The sequence below is a fragment of the Pelophylax lessonae genome, assembly GCF_965119305.1.
Source record: "Pelophylax lessonae genome assembly, chromosome: 5".
NCBI lineage: Eukaryota > Metazoa > Chordata > Amphibia > Anura > Ranidae > Pelophylax > Pelophylax lessonae.
Window position 1 is genome coordinate 10,148,707 of NC_138772.1, and position 25,367 is coordinate 10,174,073.

The 25,367-nt window shown below is 46.9% G+C and overlaps 1 protein-coding gene across 1 annotated transcript; it reads right to left on the bottom strand.

Moving 5' to 3' along the window:
• Positions 1-24,206, bottom strand: LOC309557081 (uncharacterized protein). The gene is made up of 3 exons (XM_082259692.1): positions 24,090-24,206; positions 6,440-6,559; positions 1-1,679 (listed from the first exon to the last, which is right to left on the bottom strand). Exons 1-3 carry the CDS (start codon positions 24,139-24,141, stop codon positions 262-264), a joined length of 1,590 nt encoding a protein of 529 aa, XP_082115818.1. The 5' UTR covers positions 24,142-24,206; the 3' UTR covers positions 1-261.
• Between the last annotated feature and the right edge of the window lie 1,161 nt (positions 24,207-25,367).

A 25,367-nucleotide genomic window follows, 5' to 3' on the forward strand; every position in this document is an offset into this window, starting at 1 on the left:
TCCCCGCCCACCTTTGGTGGTAACATTGCTTGCTGGATAATAAAATTTAAATAAATCATCAAGGAGGGAGAACCTTGTAATGAGACCCGGGGAACAAAAACACAATGGCTGCTGCTGTATATCAATAGCCAATAATCTTTGAGAGGTCATCAGCTGAGCCAAAACTTGAATGGGTAGGTAGCACGATTAGTAAGTTGTCTAAGGTTTTACTGGACTTGTCAGTTTATGATAAATTTTTGCACTGGGGACCAGTTTCTGAGCTTATGACTTAGATGACTTGATATCAGAGTGACTGGGAGGAGCCTTGGCTAAGAAAAAATTGTAGAAGGTGCCACTCATCTGTGGGTTGGAGCCATCAGAGGAAGAGGACCCAGATGTGCCAGAGTGATAACCGACATTAGAGGAACCAGATGAGCCAGAGTTATACATGATGTTGGAGGAACCAGCAGAGGACCCAGATGTGCCAGGGTTGTAAGCAACATTGGAGGAACCAGCAGAAGATCCATATGTGCCAGGGTTATGAGCAACGTTGGAGGAACCAGAAGAAGACCCATATGTGCCAGGGTTATGAGCAACGTTGGAGGAACCAGAAGACCCATATGTGCCAGGGTTATAAGCAACATTGGAAGAACCAAAAGAGGACCCAAATGTGCCAGGTCTGTTACCAACATTAGAGGAACCATAGAAACCAGGTCTGCCAGAGTTGACATTGGAGGAACCAGAAGAGGATCCAAATGTGCCTGAGTTATGATCGCCCTTAGAGGAACCTGGTGTGCCAGAGTTGTAAACGTAAGGGGAACCAGAGGAACCCGATGTGCCAGAGTTATAAATTACATTGGAGGAACCAGCAGAGAATCCAGATGTGCCAGGGTTATAAACAACATTGGAGGACCCAGATGTGCCAGAGTTATAAACAACATTGGAGGACCCAGATGTGCCAGAGTTGTAAACAACACTGGAGGAACCAGCAGAGGACCCGGATGTGCCAGAGTTGTAAACAATGTTAGAGGAACCAGTGTTGATGGTATTTGTGGTGTTGTGACTGGTTACAGAGTGGCTGGATTGGTTAGAAGAAGAATTATTCATTAGGTTAGTGCCTGAATTGCCAAGAACAGTGCCGCTGGCTGCCGAATTACTGGAGGTAGAGGAGTAATTGTTGGAATAGTTTCCAGAAGAACTGTTGGATGAGTAGATACTTGAGTTAGTAGCAGAGTTGGCGACGGAGCCACTACCTGGACTGCTGGCCGGACCACTGGCCGAACCATTGGCCGAACCGCTGGCTGAACCGCCGGCCATACTGCTGGCTGAACCTCCGGCCATACTGCTGGCTGAACCTCCGGCCATACTGCTGGCTGAACCTCCGGCCATACTGCTGGCTGAACCACCAGCCAAACCGCTGGCTGAACCGCCGGCCATACCGCTGGCTGAACCGCCAGCCATACCGCTGGCTGAACCTCCGGCCATACCGCTGGCTGAACCGCCGGATGAACCGCTGGCTGAACCACCGGCCGAACTAGTGACATAGCCACTGCTATTATTGCCAGCAAAAGCTGGCAATTCTTCCAGAGAGTTGCAGAGGTTGTTGACGCAGCAGAATGTGACATATTTCAGGCCTTGGGTGTTCGAGTTACTCTCTAGGCAGCCCTGGATGCAGTCTCTTGTAAACACATCCTTTCCATCTACAAAACAAGTAGGAGAAAATAACATTTGAGCTGCACACAACTAAAACACAAAGTTCAGACCTTAGAAACCTTTATATTATGGGAATGAATATTGCATAAGAAACAAACATTTGCCGTAAATGCTTTAAAAAGTTTTAGTTGGAGTTGGTCCTTAATTTGTTTCTGTCCTTCCTAAAATCCTCCTAACGATCCATATCCATTGTATCCAACCTCATCTGTATGGTGACCACGCTTCATGTGATCCCACTGCAGAGCGAACTGTGCTGCCCCCAGGGGCGTGCCTAGGTTCATTTTTTCCACCCCACCGCCGTACACTAAACCCCCCTCATGCTACCCCATTTTTATTGCCCCCTCCCCTTTGGTTGCTTTGATGCTGGCATGACAACCAATAATGATGTGGCTTAGCTGCTAGCATCCTAGCAACCAATGAAGCTGTGGTCTAGCTGCTAGTAACCTAGCAACTAATGAAGCTGTGGCCCAGCTGCCAGCATCCTAGAAACCATGATGCTATGTGGCTTGTGCAGCATGGGTTGCTAGGACACAGGCAGTTGGGCTGTACAGCCCAACCATCAGCATCCTAGTAACCAGATTGGTAATGATGTCCTGTGTATACAGGGCAACGTTACTGAGCTACAGTGAGGACGGAATGTCCAGTATGGAGACTCTAGCGCAGTGCTGACCCCCCTGAGTGCCAACTGATCATGTTGGTGGCACACTCCTGGCTTTCATTGTGCTACAGAAGGTGGACAATCCACAGATCTGCTGGCAGGGATTTAAGTTCTCTGTTAGTAACCCATGACATGGAGTAGCCTGGCCACCAGTGTTCCTGCAACCAATGACTCTGTTGCTAGGATGAAGGTATCTCCTGTTGCACAGCATCCTTTGTTCCTAGGGTTCAAGCAGCCCCGGCTGCACAGTGTCCTTGGTTGTTATGGTACAGGACACTGCCTACACCATAACAACCAATGACGCTGTGCAGGTCAGCTGCCTGTGTCCTAGCAACCAATGACTCTGTGCAGTCTGGCCACCAGTGTCCTAGCAACCAATTATTTAGATGTTAGAATGCAGACAGCCCCTGCCGCAAAGCACCCTTTTGTTGCTAGGGTGGAAGCAGCCCTGCTGCACAGTGTCAATTGTTGTTATGGTGCAAAGAGAGAAATTGGTGTTCCTAAACAACGGACCCTGAAATGGCCCCACAGGGACCCGTGTATATGAACAGGATACACCCAACGTGGGACTTTAAAGGCGGAGTTCACTTGGCCTAGATAGATAAATAATAAAGAACAATTAGATAAAATACAATAGTTTTATTGATACATATATAACATGAAGTGATAACCAACAACGATGCATAAGCATCAGTACAAACATAGGGATTCGTGCAATGTAAAAAATTGAGAACCGTATCCTAAAGTGAAGGGGTCACACAGGTCTAACATGTTTCGCCGCCTTTATGGGCTTCTTCAGGGACCTTCTCTCTTTCTCTTCCTATTTTTTGTCCTATTGATGTACCGGCTTGAAACTTTGATGAGGATATTTGCTTTGCAAATGGTGGCTTACTACAGTGCCATCTTAAGAGCATTAAAGGGCCCCGGGCAATGCAGTGCACTGGGGCCCTGCCTACACAATCACCCAGGAGAATAAAAATGCAGATTATCAATAAGGCGATATTTATTGGTACAGCAGTGCCAGGCTAATGACAGCTTCCAAGTTTGGCGGCTGGGTCCGGTGAACACACACACGGACGGGAGTCAGACTCGACTGTTCTGTGTGCGCCTGTTCGCGTAGAGGCGGACAGGCATTCCTGCAGTTGTGGGCTCTCCCTCCACGGCCCAATTGGCCTGACAGCAGAGCAGGTCCGACAGGCGATTGCTACCTGCTAAGTTCGGGGGCGGGATGCGGACGGGAATCGGGACTAATACTTGGCTGGGGCTGGTTTACTGGGCAGGTGGGGCCCCCTGGGCAAGTGGGCCCCAGGGCAACTTCCCAGTGTGCCCATTCAGTAAGATGGCCCTGGCTTACTATATATGCCACCCCAGACTATACGTATATACGTTTTGTGGCAATCTCTTCTTTTTTTCTTGATTTTAAGGAGGCAGCGATTTAATGTCTTTTAATTGCTGACCGCTGTATAAACCCCCGCTGTCTGGCATTACCCGGTCCAGTTTCCACCACATTATGAGGACGTATCCATCTGGACTCAGTCCAGGAGTGTGAGCACTCCCCGGAGGGACTTGCAGACCATGCCATTGGTTGGTGATTTATTAATTGTGCCCTGGATTTTATAATAGTGGTGAGTGCTTGACATGACACCTCTACTGAAATAATCTATGTCTAATCTTGATATCCTTTTTGCAATGTTGAATAAGATAATATATATGATACTTACAATATGTTATTTGTATCTAGAACCTATTCGGAGGTCACCAGCATTTATGGTCCTTGAAGAAGCCCATGAAGGCGGCGAAACATGTTGGACCTGTGTGACCCCTTCACTTTAGGATACGGTTCTCAATTTTTTACATTGCACGAATCCCTATGTTTGTACTGATGCTTATGCATTGTTGTTGGTTATCAATTCATGTTATATATGTATCAATAAAACTATTGTATTTTATCTAATTGTTCTTTATTATTTATCTATCTATGCCAAGTGAACTCCGCCTTTAAAGTCCCACGTTGGGTGTATCCTGTTCATATACACGGGTCCCTGTGGGGCCATTTCAGGGTCCGTTGTTTAGGAACACCAATTTCTCTCTTTGTTTCTATATATTATTAGGGATGTGGGGAGAGCGCTCTTGGCCTATTGACATTTGGAGTCTGGCATTAATAATGTTCTTACTGTTGTTATGGTGCAGGTGACCGCTTACATCATAACAACCAATGACGCTGTGCAGGTCAGCTGCCTGTGTCCTAGCAACCAATGACTTGCCGCACAGCACCTTTTGTTGAGCACCTTTTGTTGCTAGGATGCAAGCAGCCCCTGCTGCACAGTGGCCTTGGTTGCTATGGTGCAGTCAGCCACCTACACCATAAAAACCAATGGATCTATGCCGTCTGTATCATAGCAGAATCTGTTGACGGATGCAGATAACCCCCGCTGCACAGTATCCTCTTTTGCTAGGATGAAAGTGGCCCTTGTCGCACGGCCTGTACAATTCAAATGGCTGTCCTGCGTCCTAGCAACCAATTCCAATGTCCTGGTATCTTCGTAACCAACCACAGGGGGGTGATGATGGGGGCAAAAATAGCCACCTTCCCTAAGCATGGACTTGTCTTCACACTGAAGAACTAAACAATTTCTAATCCATGAACTTCTATATCTTTACCCTCCCTAGAACAATACTTATCCCTTGCCGCCCCCCAAATTAATTTTTCCTTCCTCCCAATCTCCTTGTCGTGCCCCCCCCCCCCCAGCTCAAATCCTCTACTCCTAAAATTTCTTCTGCTGGTACACATCTTCTCTCTCCTACCTTAAAAATCCTCCCTCTCAGCACAAATCTTCTTCTCCACCCCCCTATACAAATCCCCCTAGATCCCCATTCTTAGCTACCCCCCCCCCTCAATTTCCCTTCCTGGTACACATCTTCTTCCTCCCACCTAAAAATCCTCCCTCCCAGCACAAATCTTCTTCCCCATCCCCCCTCCCAACACAAATCCCCCTAGATCACCTCTTTAGCACCCCCCCTCCCAATTTCCTCTCCTAGAATAATACTTACCTCCTGCCGCCCCCAAATCCCTCATTCCTTCTCCCCAATCTTCTTGTGGTGCCCCCACCTGACATTATACCCCCCCCCCCCAGCTAAAATCCTCTACCCCTAAAATTTCTCCTTCTGGTACACATCTTCTCCCTCCTACCTTAAAAATCCTCCCTCCCAGCACAAATCGTCTTCTCCCCATCCCCCCTCCCAACACAAATCCCCCTAGATCACCTCTTTAGAACCCCCCCCCTCCATTTTCCCTCCTAGAACAATATTTACCCCCTGTAGCCCCCCATTCATCCTTCCTTCCCCCAATCTCCTTGTGGTGCCCCCACCTCACATTATACCCCCCCCCCCCAGCTCAAATCCTCTACCCCTAAAATTTCCCCTCCTGGTACACATCTTCTCCCTCCCACCTTAAAAACCCTCCCTCCCAGCACAAATCTTCTCCCCCCCTACACAAATCCCCCTAGATCCCCATTCTTAGCAACCCCCCCCTCAATTTCCCCTCCTGGCACACATCTCCTTCCTCCCACCTAAATATTCTCCTTCCCAGCATGGATCTTCCTCCCCCTTCCCCCCTCCCAACACAATCCCCCTAGATCACCACTTTTAGCAACCCCCCCCCCCACAATTTCCTCTCATAGAACAATACTTACCCCTTTCCGCCCCCCCCCCAAATCCCTCATTCCTTCCCCCAATCTCCTTGTGGTGCCCCACCTCACATTATACCCCCCCCCCCCCCAGCTCAAATCCTCTACCCCTAAAATTTCCCCTTCTTGTACACATCTTCTCCCTCCTACCTTAAACATCCTTCCTCCCAAGCACAAATCCCCCTAGATCACCACTCTTAGCACCCCCCCCCAGAACAATACTTACCCCCTGCCGCTCCCCAAATTTATTCTTCCTTCCCCCCCAATCTCCTTGTGGTGCCCCCTCCACCTCATATTATACCCTCCTGCCCAGGGCAGCCGCCCCTCCTGCCCACCCCTTGCCCCGGCCCTGGTCTGCAGACATACAATCATGCAGTATGTGATCGCACTGTCATACACTCACCGGCCGCTCGTTGGTACTTGGTGCTATAACAGGCGTTCTGTCCCGGCAGACAGTTCTTCAACCCCCAGCAATTCGTCTTCTCCGTTTGATCTTTGCAGACGAAACATTGCAGGGAGAGCGCTGTGCAGAGATTGGAGGAAAGCACATCAGTCAGTGAGGTCACAATAAAGTCCAGGTAACACGTGGGTTTATAGGGGGTCTATTTATAAGACATTCACCGTGCAATCACGTCAATCGTTCGCTCAGCCGTCACAAATTATCCTTGGAATTTAGATTTATATACTAGGATTGTCAGCGCCATCCAGTGGCAATAATAAAGAATTTTCCTGATTGAGGTATTGCAGGAAAATACCACATTATGGCCACTAGATGGAGCTGGCGATCCCAGGAAATAAACATATCAGGAAAATTACAGTGAAGATCCCTGACGGCTGTGCGAATGCTGCAGCGAATGTTTTATAAATGGACCCCCCTTGTTTGCTTTGTGTATTTTGTATCATAATAAACTGATTTGAAAAAAAAAAAAAATGAAATAGTTGTTTCCTCTTTATTTTCATCCTTTGTTACACTTTAATGCTGCTGATCTGCTGCAGCCTCTTTGCACCCGGTCACAATCGGGTTTTCAATAAGATGCCCCCTCTAGGGCTTACTTCATAAAAATAATTCTAGCCCATTGGGATAACAACACCAAAATCCTGGCATCTGGATTGGGAAGCCTTGTTGATGAAGAGACTCTTTCCTTAGAAATACCCAATTTACCAGTCAATCAATTAAACAATTATCTATTGACTTCTTTTTTTTTTAATATATATATATATATATATATATATATATATATCTATATGTATATCTATCTCTATATTTATATATCTATATAAATAAAAAAAAATATATATATATAAATATAAACAAATAAATATATAAATATACATATATATATATATATATATATATATATATATATATATATATATATATATATATATATATATATATATATATATATATGAAAATATATATATAAAAGAAAAAAAAAATATATATATATATATATATATATATATATATATATTTGTTGCAAAATTACATTTGACCACTAGAGGGAGCCAGTAACAAATTCACTGTTTGCAGAAACAAACTGTTCAGCCTTAACCACTTCAGCCTCAGAAGGATTTTTCCCCCTTAATGACCAGGCAATTTTTTGAGATTCGGCACTTCGTTACTTTAACTGACAATTGCGCGGTCGTGCGACACTGTACCCAAATAAAATTGATGTCCTTTTTTTTTTCCCACAAATAGAACTTTCTTTTGGGGGTATTTGATCACCTGTGCGATTTTTATTTTTTGCGCTTTAAACAAAAAAAAGAGTGACAATTCTGAAAAATATATATATATTTGTTTCACATTCTGCTATATAACATTCCACCCCCCCCCCCCAAAAAAAAAAAAAAAAAATCTAATTTTTTCATCATTTTAGGCCAACTCGATCACCTGTGCGATTTTTATTTTTTGCACTATAAAAAAAAAAAAAAAAAAAAAGAGCGACAATTCTGAAAAAAAAAATATATTTTTCACATTCTGCTATATAACATTCCCCCCCCCTCCCCCCAAAAAAAAATTAAAAATCAATGTTTTCATCATTTTAAGACAATTTGTACTCTGCTACCTATTTTCGGTAAAAAAAAAAAAAAAAATTGCAATAAGTGTATTTTAATTGGTTTGCACAAAAGTTATCGCATCTACAAACTAGGGGAAAGATTTATGTCATTTCTATTTATTTTTTTTTTATTTTTTACCAGTGATCTGCGATTTTTTAGCAGGACTGCGACATTGCGGAGGACAGATCGGACCTCTAACTGACATTTTTTGACATTTTTTGGGGGACCAGTGACATTACTACAGTAATCAGTGCTAAAAATATGCACTGTTATTGTACTAATGACACTGGCAGGGAAGGGGTTAACCTAGGGGGAATCAAAGGGTTAAGTGTGAGCCTAGGGGGTGTTTTCTAACTGTATGGGGGAGGGACTTGTGAAATGACCATAGAGACATGTGATCCTATATAGAAGGATCACAGGAGCTCTGTGATCATTCCAGGGAGAAGAGCGGTCAGATGGGTTTACAACATCCGACCGTCCTTCTCTCTCAGCGGGGAGCGATCGCGGGTGGCCGGTGGCAGTCGGAGCCGTCTGCCTAGTGTGGATCCTGAGTTGGCTGATCCGGTTGGAGCCAACTTCCTGACAGGCCTGATACCCCCTAGAGGGGACTGGGCTCTAGTGAGTGGGGGGACCATGGGGGGGGGGGGGGGGGGTACGTCTTGTGGAAATTATTATTATCACGGATCACTTTGGAGCACTTCGAAGAGCACCTGTCACTTTTTTTTAGCACCACTGTTTATTTTTCCAATGCACTATTATTGCACCATTTATATTTATACAGGCACCTTTTTATTACAGTATATACTGTATATATATATATATATAAATTTTTACATACATTGTTTACATTTGGTTTTTAACACAATTTTAGCACCAGTGAGATGTGGATTAATATATTATTAGAACATTAGACCACCCAACATATACACAATCAGCAATCAATTATATATATATATATATTTCTTTCTTTAAATGGTATTCAGCAGCACCATACCCATTAACCACTTAAGGACCGCCCACCGCAGTTATACTGTGGCAGGCAGCCCCTCCTGCGTGAACCGCCGTATGGGTACGTCAGTCGCGCGGCTGGTGGCACGCTTTCGCCCCCACTCGGTAGCGGGGATGCCAATGCCCGGGGGCCGGCAGCCGCTTTTGCCTCCGGCCACCCACAATCGTTCCCCGCTGAGAGAGAAGGACGGTCGGCTGTTGTAAACATATCTCACCGTTCTTCTCTCTGGAATGATCACACAGAGCCTGTGATCCTTCTATATAGGAACACAGGTCTCTATGGTCATTTCACAAGCTCCTCCCTCATACAGTTAGTAAACACTCCCCTAGGCTCACATTTAATCCCTTGATCACCAACTAGGTTAACCCCTTCCCTGCCAGTGTCATTAGTACAGTGACAGTGCATATTTTTAGCACTGATTACTGTAGTAATGTCACTGGTCCCCCCCCCCCCAAAAGTGTCAAAAATGTCAGTCAGGGGTCCAATCTGTCCGCCGCAATGTCGCAGTCCTGCTAAAAATCGCAGATCGCCGCCATTACTAGTAAAAAAATTGAATAAATAAAGAAAAATGACATTAATCTTTCCCCTAGTTTGTAGACGCGATAAGTTTTGCGCAAACCAATCAAAATACGCTTATTGCAATTTTTTTTTTTTTTTTACCAAAAACATGTAGCAGAAAACAAATTGGCCTAAAATGTTAAAAAACGTAAAAAAAATTTTTTGGGAATGTTATATAGCAGAAAGTGAAATATATTTTTTTTTTTATTTTTCAGAATTGTCGTTTTTTTTTTTTTTTTTCGTTTATAGCGCAAAAAATAAAAAACCGCAGAGGTGAACAAATACCACCAAAAGAAAGCTCTATTTGAGGGAAAAAAGGACATCAATTTTATTTGGGTACAGCGTCGCACGACTTCGCATTTGTCTGTTAAAATAACGCAGTGCCGAATCTCAAAACATGGCCTGGTCATTAAGGGGGAAAATCTTCCGGTCTTAAAGTGGTTAAATTTTTTTTTTGGGAATGTTATAAAGCGGAATGTGAAAATTATTGTTTTTTTTTGTTTTTTTTTTCAGAATTGTCACTTTTTTGTTTATAGCGCAAAAAAAAAAATCGCACAGTTGATCAAATACCACAAAAAGAAAGCCCTGTTTGTGGTGGAAAAAAAAGGACATCAATTTTATTTGGGTACAGCGTCGCACGATTGCACAATTGTCTGGTAAAATAACGCAGTGCCGAATCGCAAAAAATAGCCTGGTCATTAACGGGGGAAAATCTTCCGGTCTAGAAGTGGTTAATTATTTTTATACATACTCGATATCGCATGACTTTGGAGTCGCAGTAGTGGGAAGTGTTTTCTCGGATTGCCGGAGAATCTGGGCCAGCACTGCGGAGGGGTGATTGGTTGGATGGTTCCAGAAGCCGGATAATCCGGTTAATATTCACTTTAACTTTTTTTTTTCCAAGCAGCTACTCTGTGCGGCAGGAATAATTATAGGTACAATTATCTCCCTTCCTCTCCCCGGCACCCGCCTAATTGTTTTTTTATACAGAGACATCTGCGGTGAGGTGCCGGGCCGTGTGCCAAGGATGAACCAGTCTGTCTGCTACCTGACACTGCAAGCCCCACCAAGCTGGATCACTTCTCCGAGGAAGACAAGGATCTCTCGGGAAGAAGATGACTTTATGGGATCTTCATCAGATCTTCATGGAAGCTGGATCACTTCTCAGAGGAAGACAAGGATCTCTCGGGAAGAAGACGACTTTATGGGATCTTCATCAGATCTTCATGGAAGCTGGATCACTTCTCCGAGGAAGACAAGGATCTCTCTGGAAGAAGACGACTTTATGGGATCTTCATCAGATCTTCATGGAAGCTGGATCACTTCTCAGAGGAAGACAAGGATCTCTTGGAAAGAAGACCACTTATGGGATCCTCATCAGATCTTCATGGAAGCTGGATGACTTCCCCCAGGAAGACAAGGATCTCTCGGGAAGAAGACGACTTTATGGGATCCTCATCAGATCTACATGGAAGGTAGATCACTTCCCCCAGGAAGACAAGCATCTCTCGGGAAGAAGACCACTTATGGGATCCTCATCAGATCTACATGGAAGCTGGATGACTTCCCCCAGGAAGACAAGGATCTCTTGGGAAGAAGATGACTTTATGGGATCTTCATCAGATCTTCATGGAAGCTGGATGACTTCTCCCAGGAAGACAAGCATCTCTTGGGAAGAAGACCACTTATGGGATCTTCATCAGATCTTCATGGAAGCTGGATCACTTCCCCAAGGAAGACAAGGATCTCTCGGGAAGAAGACCACTTATGGGATCTTCATCAGATCTTCATGGAAGCTGGATCACTTCCCCCAGGAAGACAAGGATCTCTTGGGAAGAAGACAACTTTATGGGATCTTCATCAGATCTTCATGGAAGCTGGATGACTTCCCCCAGGAAGACAAGGATCTCTCGGGAAGAAGACGACTTTATGGGATCCTCATCAGATCTACATGGAAGGTAGATCACTTCCCCCAGGAAGACAAGCATCTCTCGGGAAGAAGACCACTTATGGGATCCTCATCAGATCTACATGGAAGCTGGATGACTTCCCCCAGGAAGACAAGGATCTCTTGGGAAGAAGACGACTTTATGGGATCTTCATCAGATCTTCATGGAAGCTGGATGACTTCCCCCAGGAAGACAAGCATCTCTTGGGAAGAAGACCACTTATGGGATCTTCATCAGATCTTCTCTGAAGCCGGATCAGTTCCCCAAGGAAGACAAGGATCTCTCGGGAAGAAGACCACTTATGGGATCTTCATCAGATCTTCATGGAAGCTGGATGACTTCCCCCAGGAAGACAAGGATCTCTTGGGAAGAAGACGACTTTATGGGATCTTCATCAGATCTTCATGGAAGCTGGATGACTTCCCCCAGGAAGACAAGGATCTCTTGGGAAGAAGACCACTTATAGGATCTTCATCAGATCTTCATGGAAGCTGGATCACTTCCCCAAGGAAGATAAGGATCTCTCGGGAAGAAGACCACTTATGGGATCTTCATCAGATCTTCATGGAAGCTGGATCACTTCCCCCAGGAAGACAAGGATCTCTTGGGAAGAAGACAACTTTATAGGATACTCATCAGATCTTCATGGAAGCTGGATGACTTCCCCCAGGAAGACAAGGATATCTCAGGAAGAAGACCACTTATGGGATCTTCATCAGATCTTCATGGGGACCCAGAGCAAAATTTTGATGGGTTCTCCAGCCACCTTCCTCAATGCGTTTTTCATAAAATATGTCAACATCAAAAACATCAGAGAGTTGTGAGTGCATTATTAGGGACCAAAGCTGAAGAAGTAACATACCGTATATACTCGAGTATAAGCCGATCTGAATATAAGCCGAGGCACCTTATTTTATTTAAAAAAACTGGGAAAACGTATTGACTCGAGTATAAGCCTAGGGTGGGAAATGCAGAAGCTACTGGACCCAACTGGACCACCACGAGATCCAAAATAGGGGCTGCAGGCATGGTGCAGGAGATGCAGGGCTGTGGGCATGGTACAGGAGATGGTACAGGCATGGTACAGGAGATGGTACAGGCATGGTACAGGAGATGGTACAGGCATGGCACAGGAGATGGTACAGGTATAGCACAGGAGATGGTACAGGCATGGCACAGGAGATGGTACAGGTATAGCACAGGAGATGGTACAGGTATGGCACAGGATATGGCACAGGCATGGTACAGGAGATGGTACAGGCATGGCACAGGAGATGGTACAGGCATGGCACAAGAGATGGTACAGGCATGGCACAGGAGATGGTTCAGGCATAGCACAGGAGATGGTACAGGAGATGGCACAGGAGATGGTACAGGCATGGCACAGGAGATGGTACAGGCATGGCACAGGAGATGGTACAGGCATGGCACAAGAGATGGTACAGGCATGGCACGGGAGATGGTTCAGGCATAGCACAGGAGATGGTACAGGAGATGGCACAGGAGATGGTACAGGCATGGTACAGGCATGGCACAGGAGATGGTTCAGGCATGGCACAGGAGATGGTACACAGGCATGGTACAGGCATGACACAGGAGATGCAGTGCTGCTGGCATGGTGCAGGATAATCTCCTGTACCATGACCGCAGCACTACATCTCCTGAGGAGATGCAGGGGCTGCGGAGGAGTCTCGCTTATCTTTCCTCCTTGCATTTAAAAATAGCGCCGCCCGGTGCCAACACGTCACCGCGCAAGCGCCGTCTGCCCGTGAACAGCCTAACGTGTATGGGCTTTCCCGAGCGGCGGTGGCGCATGCGCACTGACCGGGGGAAAAGGTAAGTGAGACCGTGACTCGAGTATAAACCGAGGGGGGGCTTTTTCAACATGAAAAAGCATGCTGAAAAGGTGGGCTTATACTCGAGTATATACGGTATGTGCACCGAATAAACTTTCACCATTAATTTCCCAGCTGACCGCCCAGGCCTCAGGAGCGCTCCAGCCTTTCCCACCATCTCAGATCTCAGGACCCTAGTGTAAATTTTAATTCCACCAGGGGAGGACTGGGCCAGGGAGCAGGGGGGCAATTGCCCCCTGGGGCGCTGTGATGCTATGTAACAAGACTGCACTGCTTCGTCCACATACATGCCTAAAGGATTTCTGGTGAATAGAAGTAAAAAGTCCCTGCTGCTGACCTACTGAGTGCGGGGTGAAGATAAGGACAAAGCGTAGAACTCCCCCTCCCCAGCATGGATGGTGTAAACTGTGTCTGAGCAGAGGCCGGTTCCATGCCCCACTGGAGACTCTCCTCCCCCAGGCAGCCCCTACCGAGCTGTCCCCGCTCCCCCCAACTGCCCCCTGCTAGCCAGGTTGGGAACCCGGATTCGGCCAGTGAGTAGAGAGTACCCGGAGTGGAACTTCAGCCTGGGATGGGGGGTCAGGAGGAGGCCGGGAAGAGGGAGAGTGGGAGGGGTGGCCGATTCAGTGCACCATGGGCCTCCGGTTCGTACTCGCCCCTTAAGCCGAAAGTTGCCAGTCAGCCCCTGAATTCCTCCCACTGCCACAGCAAGCAAGTGCTGGAAGAGGTGACATAGAAGCCAATAAAAAAAGCTGTAGTCTGATTTTTAAACAGCAAAGTGATGACCCCTCCTTCCCCCCCCCCGCCTTCTCTGCAGTGTCGTTTCTAAATGGAACTGCGGAAATCACCCTTGGGCAGCAAGTGTGTAAGGGGGTGATAGTGCCTTTCCCTGTTTTGGCCACTAGGTGGCACCTCTGCCTAGGATATATATACACTCACCGGCCACTTTATTAGGTACACCTTGCTAGTAGCGGGTTGGACCCCCTTTTGCCTTCATTCTTGGTGGCAGCAATACAACAAGGTGTTGGAAACGTTCCTCAGAGATTTTGCTCCATAGTGACATGATAACATCACGCAGTTGCTGCAGATTTGTCGGCTGCACATCCATGATTGGAATCTCCCGTTCTACCACATCCCAAAGGTGTTCTATTGGATGAGATGTGGTGAGTGTGGAGGCCATTGGAGGACAGTGACCTCATTGTCATGGTGAAGAAACCAGTGGTGAGATGATTGAAGCTTTGTGACATGGTGCATTATCCTGCTGGAAGGAGCCATCAGAAGATGGGGACACTGCAGTCATAAAGGGATGGACATGGTCAGCAACAATACTCAGGTAGGCTGTGGGGTTTAAACCATGCTCAGTTGGTACTAAGGGGTCCAACGTGTGCCAAGATCTCTACGCCTGAATTATTACCCCCCCCTCCTCCCCCACACCATAACACCACCACCACCAGCCTAAACCATTACCCCCTCCTCCCCCACACCATTACTCCACCCCTACCAGCCTTAACCATTACCCCCCTCCCCCACACCATAACACCACCACTACCAACCTTAACCATTACCCCTCCTCCCCCACACCATAACACCACCACTACCAACCTTAACCATTACCCCCCCTCCCCCACACCATTACACCACCACCAGCCTGAACCATTACCCCCCCAACACCATTACACCACAACCACCCCTACCAACCTTAACCATTACCCCCCCTCCCCCACACCATTACACCACCAGCAGCCTGAACTATTACCCCCCCCCCCCCCACACACCATTACACCACCACCAGCCTGAACCATTACCCCCCCCAACACCATTACACCACCACCAGCCTGAACCATTACCCCCCCCCCCCAACACCATTACACCACCACCAGCCTGAACCATTACCCCCCCCCCCCCCCAACACCATTACACCACCACCAGCCTGAACCATTACCCCCCCCCCCCCCAACACCATTACACCACCACCAGCCTGAACCATTACCCCCCCCCCCCCACAACACCATTACACCACCACCAGCCTGAACCATTACCCCCCCCCCCCCAACACCATTACACCACCACCAGCCTGAACCGGTGATAGAAGGCAGGGTGGATCCATGCACCAAATTCTGATCCTCCCATCTGAATGTCGCAGCTGGAATCCAGACTCATCAGACCAGGTAATGGTTTTCCAGCAATTACAACTGTGGAGACTTTGAAGATTGGGCTGTAGACGCAGGAACTTTAATACCTCAACATGGGATTTCTGTTCACATGCAGGCAATTTTTCTATTTTTGAAATGGGGAGCCTTTCCACCTCCCAGGCCCCTTGGCAGCTGCGTGGACTGGAGTGGCTCTCCTTACACCACCGATCTTTATAAATCCTTTTACACTTCTTCTACGGAACCCTCAGTGTTTAGGGCCTATGAGGACCCCTTATTTATGGCATTTGTAAACCGTTTAATAGTGTTTGTAAGTAGCTTTCAGCATGTTCAGTAATGTATATACACACTATATTACCAAAAGTATTGGGACGCCTGCCTTTACACACACATGAACTTTAATGACATCCCAGTCTTAGTCTGTAGGGTTCAATATTGAGTTGGCTCACCCTTTGCAGCTATAACAGCTTCAACTCTTCTGGGAAGGCCGTCCACAAGGTTTAGGAGTGTCTATGGGAATGTTTGACCATTCTTCTAGAAGTGCATTTGTGAGGTCATGCAGTGATGTTGTACGAGAAGACCTGGCTCACAGTCATCCCAAAGGTGTTCTATCAGGTTGAGGTCAGGAGTCTGTGAACGCCAGACAAGTATTTCCTTCACCCCAAATTCGCTCATCCATGTCTTTATGGACCTTGCTTGGTGCACTGGTGGGCAGTCATGTTGGAACAGGAAGGGGCCATCCCATAACTCCTCCCACAAAGTTGGGTGCATGAAATTGTCCAAAATGTCTTGGTATGCTGACGCCTTAAGAGTTCCCTTCACTGGAACTAAGGGGACAAGCCCAACCCCTGAAAAACAACCCCACAACATAATCCCCCCTCCACCAAATGATTTGGACCAGTGCACAAAGCAAGAATCAATAAAGACATGGATGAGCGAGTTTGGGGTGGAGGAACTTGTCTGGCCTGACCTCAACCTGATAGAACACCTTTGGGATGAATTCTCACTCATCCATGTCTTTATGGATTCTTGCTTTGTGCACTGGTCCAAATCATTTGGTGGAGGGGGGATTATGTTGTGGGGTTGTTTTTCAGGGGTTGGGTTTGGCCCCTTAGTTCCAGTGAAGGGAACTCTTAAGGTGTCAGAATACCAAGACATTTTGGACAATTTCATGCTCCCAACTTTGTGGGAGGAGTTTAGGGATGGCCCCTTCCTGTTCCAACATGACTGCCCACCAGTGCACCAAGCAAGGTCCATAAAGACATGGATGAGCGAATTTGGGGTGAAGGAAATACTTGTCTGGCGTTCACAGACTCCTGACCTCAACCTGATAGAACACCTTTGGGATGACTGCGAGCCAGGCCTTCTCGTCCAAAATCAGTGCCTGACCTGGAAGAATGGTCAAACATTCCCATAGACACTCCTAAACCTTGTGGACGGCCTTCCCAGAAGAGGTGAAGCTGTTATAGCTGCAAAGGGTGGGCCAACTCAATATTGAACCCTACAGACTAAGACTGGGATGCCATTAAAGTTCATGTGTGTGTAAAGGCAGGCGTCCCAATACTTTTGGTAATATAGTATATATAATTATAGGAAGCTATTTAAAAAAGGAACTCCCACCAAACCCATTTTATTCAGGTTTGGATAGATTGGAGAAGCATTAACACCTCCGTCAGTTTATGATTGCTCCCTTTGTCAGTGTTGGGAAGTTGTGATGAGTGGAGATGAGCTTGGGTTGGGTCCAGACTTGGGTTCTGGCCAACGAGCTGCGGCCAGGACTTTCCCATTTCCAGGCACTTACTGCTACTTCCAGGTTCTTGAAAAACATAGAAAACCAAGGAAAAGGTTGCAAAGGTCTAAAGCTGAAGTCTCCAAACTTTCCAAAAAAGGGGCCAGTTTCAGACTTTGGGGAGGGGGGGGGGTCAGACTGTGGCCATCGGGAGTACAGAATGTCCCAGCATCAGTCAGAGTAAAAAATCCCCCATCATTGCGCAGACATTTGTGGGAGGAGTTTGGGGATCGCCCCTTCCTCTTCCAACATGACTGCACACCAGTGCACAAAGCAAGGTCCATAAAGACATGGATGAGTGAGTTTGGGGTGGAAGAACTTTGGGGGGGGTCAGACTTTTGCCATCGGGAGTCCAGAATGTCCCAGCATCGGTCAGAGTAAACAATCCCCCATCATTGCCCAGACATGTGCGGTTCGCTTCGTTCTGAGTTGAAATCCGGACACATTTTTTGATATTCGGAAATTCAGATGTATCCGAAATTCCGAATTACAATAGTAACGAATTTAAACAAATCCAAAATAGTTAATCAAAATTTTTAGACAAAATTTCGAATTTGCATAGTTTTCATTCTTTTTTATTTATTGTTTTTTTTTTTTACTAGTAATGGCGGCGATCTGCGATTTTTTGCGGGACTGCAACATTGCGGCGGACAGATTGGACCCCTAACTGACATTTTTGACACTTTTGGGGGGACCGGTGACATTACTACAGTAATCAGTGCTACAAATATGCACTGTCACTGTACTAATGAGACTGGCAGGGAAGGGGTTAACACTTTTGGTGATCAAGGGGTTAAATGTGAGCCTAGGGGAGTGATTCTAACTGTGTGTGTGGGGGGGGTGGCTTCTGAATTGATCATAGAGACCTGTGTTCCTATATAGAAGGATCACAGGCGCTCTGTGATCATTCCAGGGAGAAGAACGATCTGCTGTGTTTACAACATCCGACCGTCCTTCTCTCTCAGGGGGGAGCGATCGTGGGTGTCCAGCCCTCGGCTCCACCACCATCCACCTTACATCACTTCCACATCCTGCCGGTCAGGAAAGGTCTACGAGGGCTACAGGTGACCCGGAAGGTGACCTCGATGCAGACTCTGACCACCGGAGACCCCCATGTGTCTGTTTTATACCTCTTATATGAGTTTATTGCTTCTTTTTACCATGAAATCATCCACAGTCTATACTCGGAGGCGCTCTGCTCTCTCTCTTATTCATACATGTCTGGAGATCCGCTCCCCTCCAGGCTGGCCCTGAGATGTGAGACCGTGCTCCATCCATTTATGGACAGATCTGGAGGTCCTTTAGACTGTTCCATGGACATTATTCTGAACGTATTCTGTGCTTGCGCCACCACTCATACATCGTGCCAACATGCTGTGTCCCTGGGACAAGGCGCATCCCTGTTCTCAGCAAATGATGCGGCCCTTTACCCATGTGATCAGCTGTGTCCAATCACAGCCAATCCCATGTACACAAGGAGATGCGGGTTATCGGCTTTTCTTTCCTCGCACTGACAGCGTGTGAGGAGAGTAGAGCCAATCAGAGGCATCTCCTCACAGGGGAGACCTGTACAGATAATCAGTGCAGCCCCAACAGTGCCCAGCAATGATTCCAGTCAGTGCCCATCAGTGCCACCTATCAGTGCCCATCAGTGATGCCAGCTATCAGTGCTCATCAGTGCCACCTATCAGTGCCCATCAGTGATGCCAGCTAGTGCCCATCAGTGCCACCTATCAGTGCCTATCAGTGACGCCAGCTATCAGTGCTCATCAGTGCCACCTATCAGTGCCCATCAGTGATGCCAGCTAGTGCCCATCAGTGCCACCTACTAGTGCCCATCAGTGCCACCTATCAGTGCTCATCAGTGATGTCAGCTAGTGCTCATCAGTGCCACCGATCAGTGCCCATCAGTGACACCTATTAGTGTCCATTAGTGATGCCAGCTTTTGCCCATCAGTGCCACCTATCAGTGCCCATCAGTTCCACCTATCAATGTACATCAGTGATGCCAGCTAGTGCCCATCAGTGCCACCTATCAGTGCCCATCATTGCCACCTATCAGTGCCCATCAGTCCCACCTATCAGTGCCCATCAGTGATGCCAGCTAGTGCCCATCAGTGCCACCTATCAGTGCTCATCAGTCTCACCTATCAGTGCCCATCAGTTATGCCAGCTAGTGCCCATCAGTGCCACCTATCAGTGCCCATCAGTGATGCCAGCTTGTGCCCATAAGTACCACCTATCAGTGCCCATTAGTGCCACCTATCAGTGTCAATCAGTGATGCCAGCTAGTGCCCATCAGTGCCACCTATCAATGTCCATCAGTGACACCTATCAGTGCCCATCATAGATGCCAGCTAGTTCCCATCACTGCCACCTATCAGTACCCATTAGTGCCACCTATCAGTGCCCATCAGTCCCACCTATCAGTGCCCATCAGTGATGCCAGCTAGTGCCCATCAGTCCCACCTATCAGTGCCCATCAGTGATGCCAGCTAGTGCCCATCAGTGCCACCTTTCAGTGCCGATCAGTGCCACCTATCAGTGCCCATCAGTCCTACCTATCAGTGCCCATCAGTTATGCCAGCTAGTGCCCATCAGTGCCACCTATCAGTGCCCATCAGTGATGCCAGCTTGTGCCCATAAGTGCCACCTATCAGTGCCCATTAGTGCCACCTATCAGTGTCCATCAGTGATGCCAGCTAGTGCCCATCAGTGCCACCTATCAATGTCCATCAGTGACACCTATCAGTGCCCATCATAGATGCCAGCTAGTTCCTATCACTGCCACCTATCAGTACCCATTAGTGCCACCTATCAGTGCCCATCAGTCCCACCTATCAGTGCCCATCAGTGATGCCAGCTAGTGTCCATCAGTCCCACCTATCAGTGCCCATCAGTGATGCCAGCTAGTGCCCATCAGTCCCACCTATCAGTGCCCATCAGTGATGCCAGCTAGTGCCCATCAGTGCCACCTTTCAGTGCCCATCAGTGCCACCTATCAGTGCCCATCAGTCCCACCTATCAGTGCCCATCAGTGATGCCAGCTAGTGCCCATCAGTGCCACCTATCAGTGCCCATCAGTGCCACCTATCAGTGCTCATCAGTAAAAACAGAAAGAAAGGAGAGTGAAAAGGCCTAGATCAGGGGTGTGAAACTCAATTTTATCGCAGACCACATCAGCATTATGGTTGTCCTCAAATGGCCGCTTATATCTGTAAGAGCAGAGCACCACATGTCCCCTTACACCCTTATATAAGATGTCAAGAGTTCCCCCACCATCGGAAGTCAATAGTCACCCACCCTTCCTTACATCACAATGCACCCCCTTACCTTGTGCTACTGCCAGGAAGAAGAGTCAGGTGGATCTGGGAAGAAGAAAGTGCAAGGTCTGGAGGAGGACCAGAGGAGGGCTGGAGTCAGCTTCCAGAGTCTGGGGAGACCAGGGGAGGCAGAGACAAGGTGGTGCTGCAGCTACACAGAGAGGTGCAGGATCAGGTAGGAGTAGTTCTTCCCTTCTCTCTGCTGCGGACTGCTGAGGGGGGGGGGGGGGGGGGCGCGGGTCTTCAAAGACGAGCTTTTCTGCAGCAGCACAGAGAAGCGCAAGATCTGGCATAGGAGTTCGGTCCTCTCTGCTGCCGACTACTGAGACAAGGTGGGGGCAGAGACAATGGGGGTGCTGCAGCTGTAGGAGAGGTGCGAGGGCCACATGAAATGGCCTAGGGGGGGATGCATTTGGCCCACAGGCCTTTTGTTTGACACCTGTGGCCTAATGCATTACCTTAGACACCTTAAAAATATTTATTTACAAAAGCCAACAAGCTTAAAAGGATAAAACACATATCAAATGCAGCTGTAGTACCGAGGAAGACACATCTCTGTGGTTGGACATCTGACACGTATCGGGAGGCACGCTCCCTTCCTCAGAGTTCAGCGTGTGCTTCCCGAAACGCATATATGTATGTATATTATGCAGTTATCTTGTATTCCCGCTATTTAGGAACACAGATCTCTGTGTTCAACCAGTGAGTCCATCCCCCACACAGTTAGCAAGCACTCCCTAGGCACACCCTTTACCCTTTGATCACCCCTGATGTTAACCCCTTCCCTGCCAGTGTCATTAGTACAGTGACAGTTCATATTTTTAGCACTGATTACTGTAGTAATGTCACTGGTCCCCCCAAAAAGTGTCAAAAATGTCAGTTAGGGGTCTGATCTGTCCGCCGCAATGTCGCAGTCCCGCTAAAAATCGCAGATCACCGCCATTACTAGTAAAAAAAAAAAACAATAAAAATGACATACAGTGGGTACGGAAAGTATTCAGACCCCCTTAAATTTTTCACTCTTTGTTATATTGCAGCCATTTGCTAAAATCATTTAAGTTCATTCTTCTTCCTCATGAATGTACACATAGCTCCCCATACTGACAGAAAAACACAGAATTGTTGACATTGTTGCAGATTTATTAAAAAAGAAAAACTGAAATATCACATGGTCCTAAGTATTCAGACCCTTTGCTGTGACACTCGTATATTTAACTCAGGTGCTTTCCATTTCTTCTGATCATCCTTGAGATGGTTCTCCACCTTCATTTGAGTCCAGCTGTGTTTTATTATACTGATTGGACTTGATTAGGAAAGCCACACACCTGTCTATATAAGACCTTCCAGATCACAATGCATGTCAGAGCAAATGAGAGGAGAAAGGAACTGCCTGAAGAGCTCAGAGACAGAATTGTGGCAAGGCACAGATCTGGCCAAGGTTACAAAAAGATTTCTGCTGCACTTAAGGTTCCTAAGAGCACAGTGGCCTCCATAATCCTCAAATGGAAGACGTTTGGGACGACCAGAACCCTTCCTAGAGCTGGCTGTCCGGCCAAACTGAGCTATCGGGGGAGAAGAGCCTTGGTGAGAGAGGTAAAGAAGAACCCAAAGATCACTGTGGCTGAGCTCCAGAGATGCAGTCAGGAGATGGGAGAAAGTTGTAGAAAGTCAACCATCACTGCAGCCCTCCACCAGTCGGGGCTTTATGGCAGAGTGGCCCGACGGAAGCCTCTCCTCAGTGTAAGACACATGAAAGCCTGCATGGAGTTTGCTAAAAAACACCTGAAGGACTCCAAGATGGTGAGAAATAAGATTCTCTGGTCTGATGAGACCAAAATAGAACTTTTTGGCCTTAATTCTAAGCGGCATGTGTGGAGAAAACCAGGCACTGTTCATCACCTGTCCAATACAGTCCCAACAGTGAAGCATGGTGGTGGCAGCATCATGCTGTGGGGGTGTTTTTCAGCTGCAGGGACAGGACGACTGGTTGCAATCGAGGGAAAGATGAATGCGGCCAAGTACAGGGATATCCTGGACAAAAACCTTCTCCCGAGTGCTCTGGACCTCAGACTGGGCCGAAGGTTTACCTTCCAACAAGACAATGACCCTAAGCACACAGCTAAAATAACGAAGGAGTGGCTTCACAACAACTCCGTGACTGTTCTTGAATGGCCCAGCCAGAGCCCTGACTTAAACCCAATTGAGCATCTCTGGAGAGACCTAAAAATGGCTGTCCACCAACGTTTACCATCCAACCTGACAGAACTGGAGAGGATCTGCAAGGAGGAATGGCAGAGGATCCCCAAATCCAGGTGTGAAAGACTTGTTGCATCTTTCCCAAAAAGACTCCTGGCTGTATTAGATCAAAAGGGGGCTTCTACTAAATACTGAGCAAAGGGTCTGAATACTTAGGACCATGTGATATTTCAGTTTTTCTTTTTTAATAAATCTGCAACAATGTCAACAATTCTGTGTTTTTCTGTCAGTATGGGGTGCTATGTGTACATTCATGAGGAAGAAGAATGAACTTAAATGATTTTAGCAAATGGCTGCAATATAACAAAGAGTGAAAAATTTAAGAGGGTCTGAATACTTTCCGTACCCACTGTAAATCTTTCCCCTAGTTTGTAGATGCGATAACTTTTGCACAAACCAATCAAAATACACTTATTGCAATTTTTTTTACCATAATTATGTAGCAGAATACAAATTGGCCTAAAATGATGAAGAAAATTAGATTTTTATTTTTTTTTATTGGGAATGTTATATAGCAGAATAAAAAAAATATTGTTTTTTTTTTTTTTTTCATAATTGTCGCTCTTTTTTTGTTTATAGTGCAAAAAAAATAAAATCTTAATATTGGTCTAAATTTATGAAGAAATTGGATTTTTGCAATTTTTTCTATTGGATGTTTTATAGCAGAAAGTAAAAAAAAAAAAAAAATATATATATTTTTTTCAAAATTGTCTTTTTTTGTATATAGCGAAAAAAATAAAAATCCCACAGGTGATCAAATACCACCAAAAGAAAACTCTATTTTTGGGAAAACAAGGACATCAATTTTATTTGGGCACAGTGTTGCAGGACCGTGCAATTGTCCTTTAAAATAACGCAGTGCCGAATAGCAAAAAAAAAGGCTTGGTCATTAAGGGGGAAAATCCTTCCAGTCCAGAAGTGGATAAAGTAGCGCAGTGCTGAAAAGCACAAAATAGCTGAAAGGGGGGTAAAACTGCTGAAGTGGTTAAAATATGATTAAAAATCATTTTTGAAATGTCAATAGCATTATAAAGCTCCCATGATAATTTAATGATCGGATTTATATCTACCATATGGCATAGAAAGTCCTGGAGGCTCTTACCCAGATCCAGTGAGATGGCCACAAGGGCCAGGCAGGGGCCGAACCTTCTCATCCTTGTCTTCTGAAGAGTGAACCGAGCAGACGGGAGTCATATAGGCGGCCTCTACCTCATTTATATAGAAGGATCCTGGTGAGTAAGCTTTATGGGTTTCATAAAACGTTTCATAAATGAGTCCTCGTTAGAGGAGTGGCCCCTTTATTATTCTATTAATAGTCTTACTATCATCGCACACAATAGGAACAATCAAGGTGTTCCTTCTTTTCTAAAAGATACAATCTTCAGGGCGACTCTCGCCAACAGCCTCTCCCTTGCCCACACGCCACAACGCCTGCCATCTGGAGGTGGCATGGGAACGTGATCCTGGGCACGTGTGTTGGTGGAAACCATAAATCTGAGGACTGGTGATGGGTGAATGTGCCCGGGGGCAGTTCACTGAGGGTCTGGTGAATATTGCGTAGCACTGTCCCTGTAGGGATTGCTGTTTGATGACTTCTTGGGCCTCCTCTGATTACCTGCAGACAGTCACTAGGGCAGACCCCCCGTCCCTTCAACCTCTGCAGCAATGCTGGCAGCACTCATACATCTATTTCCCAAAGCCAACCCAGGGCCATCTTACTGAATGGGCATGCTGGGCAGTTGTCCGGGGGCCCCACTTGCCCGGGGGGCCCAGCCCCAGTCAAGCATTATTCCCGATTCCTGTGTGCATTCCGCCACCAAACTTAGCTGTCGGCCCTGCGCTGCTGCCAGGCCATTTGGCCTGTGGAGGGGGAGCCCACAACTGCAGGAATTCCTGTCCACCTCCTGGGAACAGGCACACACAGGACAGTCGAGTCTGACCCCCATCCGTGTGTGTGTTCACCAGACCCAGCCGCACAACTTGGAAGCTGTCATTAGCCTGGCACTGCTGTACCAATAAATATCGCCTTATCGATGATTTGCTTTTTTTTTTCTCGTGGGTGATTCTGTAGGCGGGGCCCCAGTGCACTGCATTGCCCGGGGGGCCTATAATGCTCTTAAGATGCCACTGAGCCAACCTCTGGATATGACGCTGAGCACGTGCACTCAACTTCTTTAGTCGACCATGGCGAGGCCTATTCTGAGTGGAACCTGTCCTGGTAAACCGTTGTATGGTCTTGGCCACCGTGCTGAAGCTCAGTTTCAGGGTCTTGGCAATCATCTTATAGCCTAGGTCAGTGATGGCGAACCTTGGCACCCCAGATGTTTTGGAACTACATTTCCCATGATGCTCATGCACTCTGCAGTGTTGTTGTGCATCA

Bases quoted from the DNA above. Each gene is read 5' to 3' on its own strand.
- LOC309557081 (XM_082259692.1), bottom strand. From the start codon at position 24,141: ATGAGAAGGTTCGGCCCCTGCCTGGCCCTTGTGGCCATCTCACTGGAT. The intron at 6,560-24,089 runs GTAAGAGCCTCC...ATCTCTGCACAG, and splicing joins GGCCATCTCACTGGATCTGG to CGCTCTCCCTGCAATGTTTC. The intron at 1,680-6,439 runs GTGAGTGTATGA...CTTGTTTTGTAG, and splicing joins CAAGTACCAACGAGCGGCCG to ATGGAAAGGATGTGTTTACA.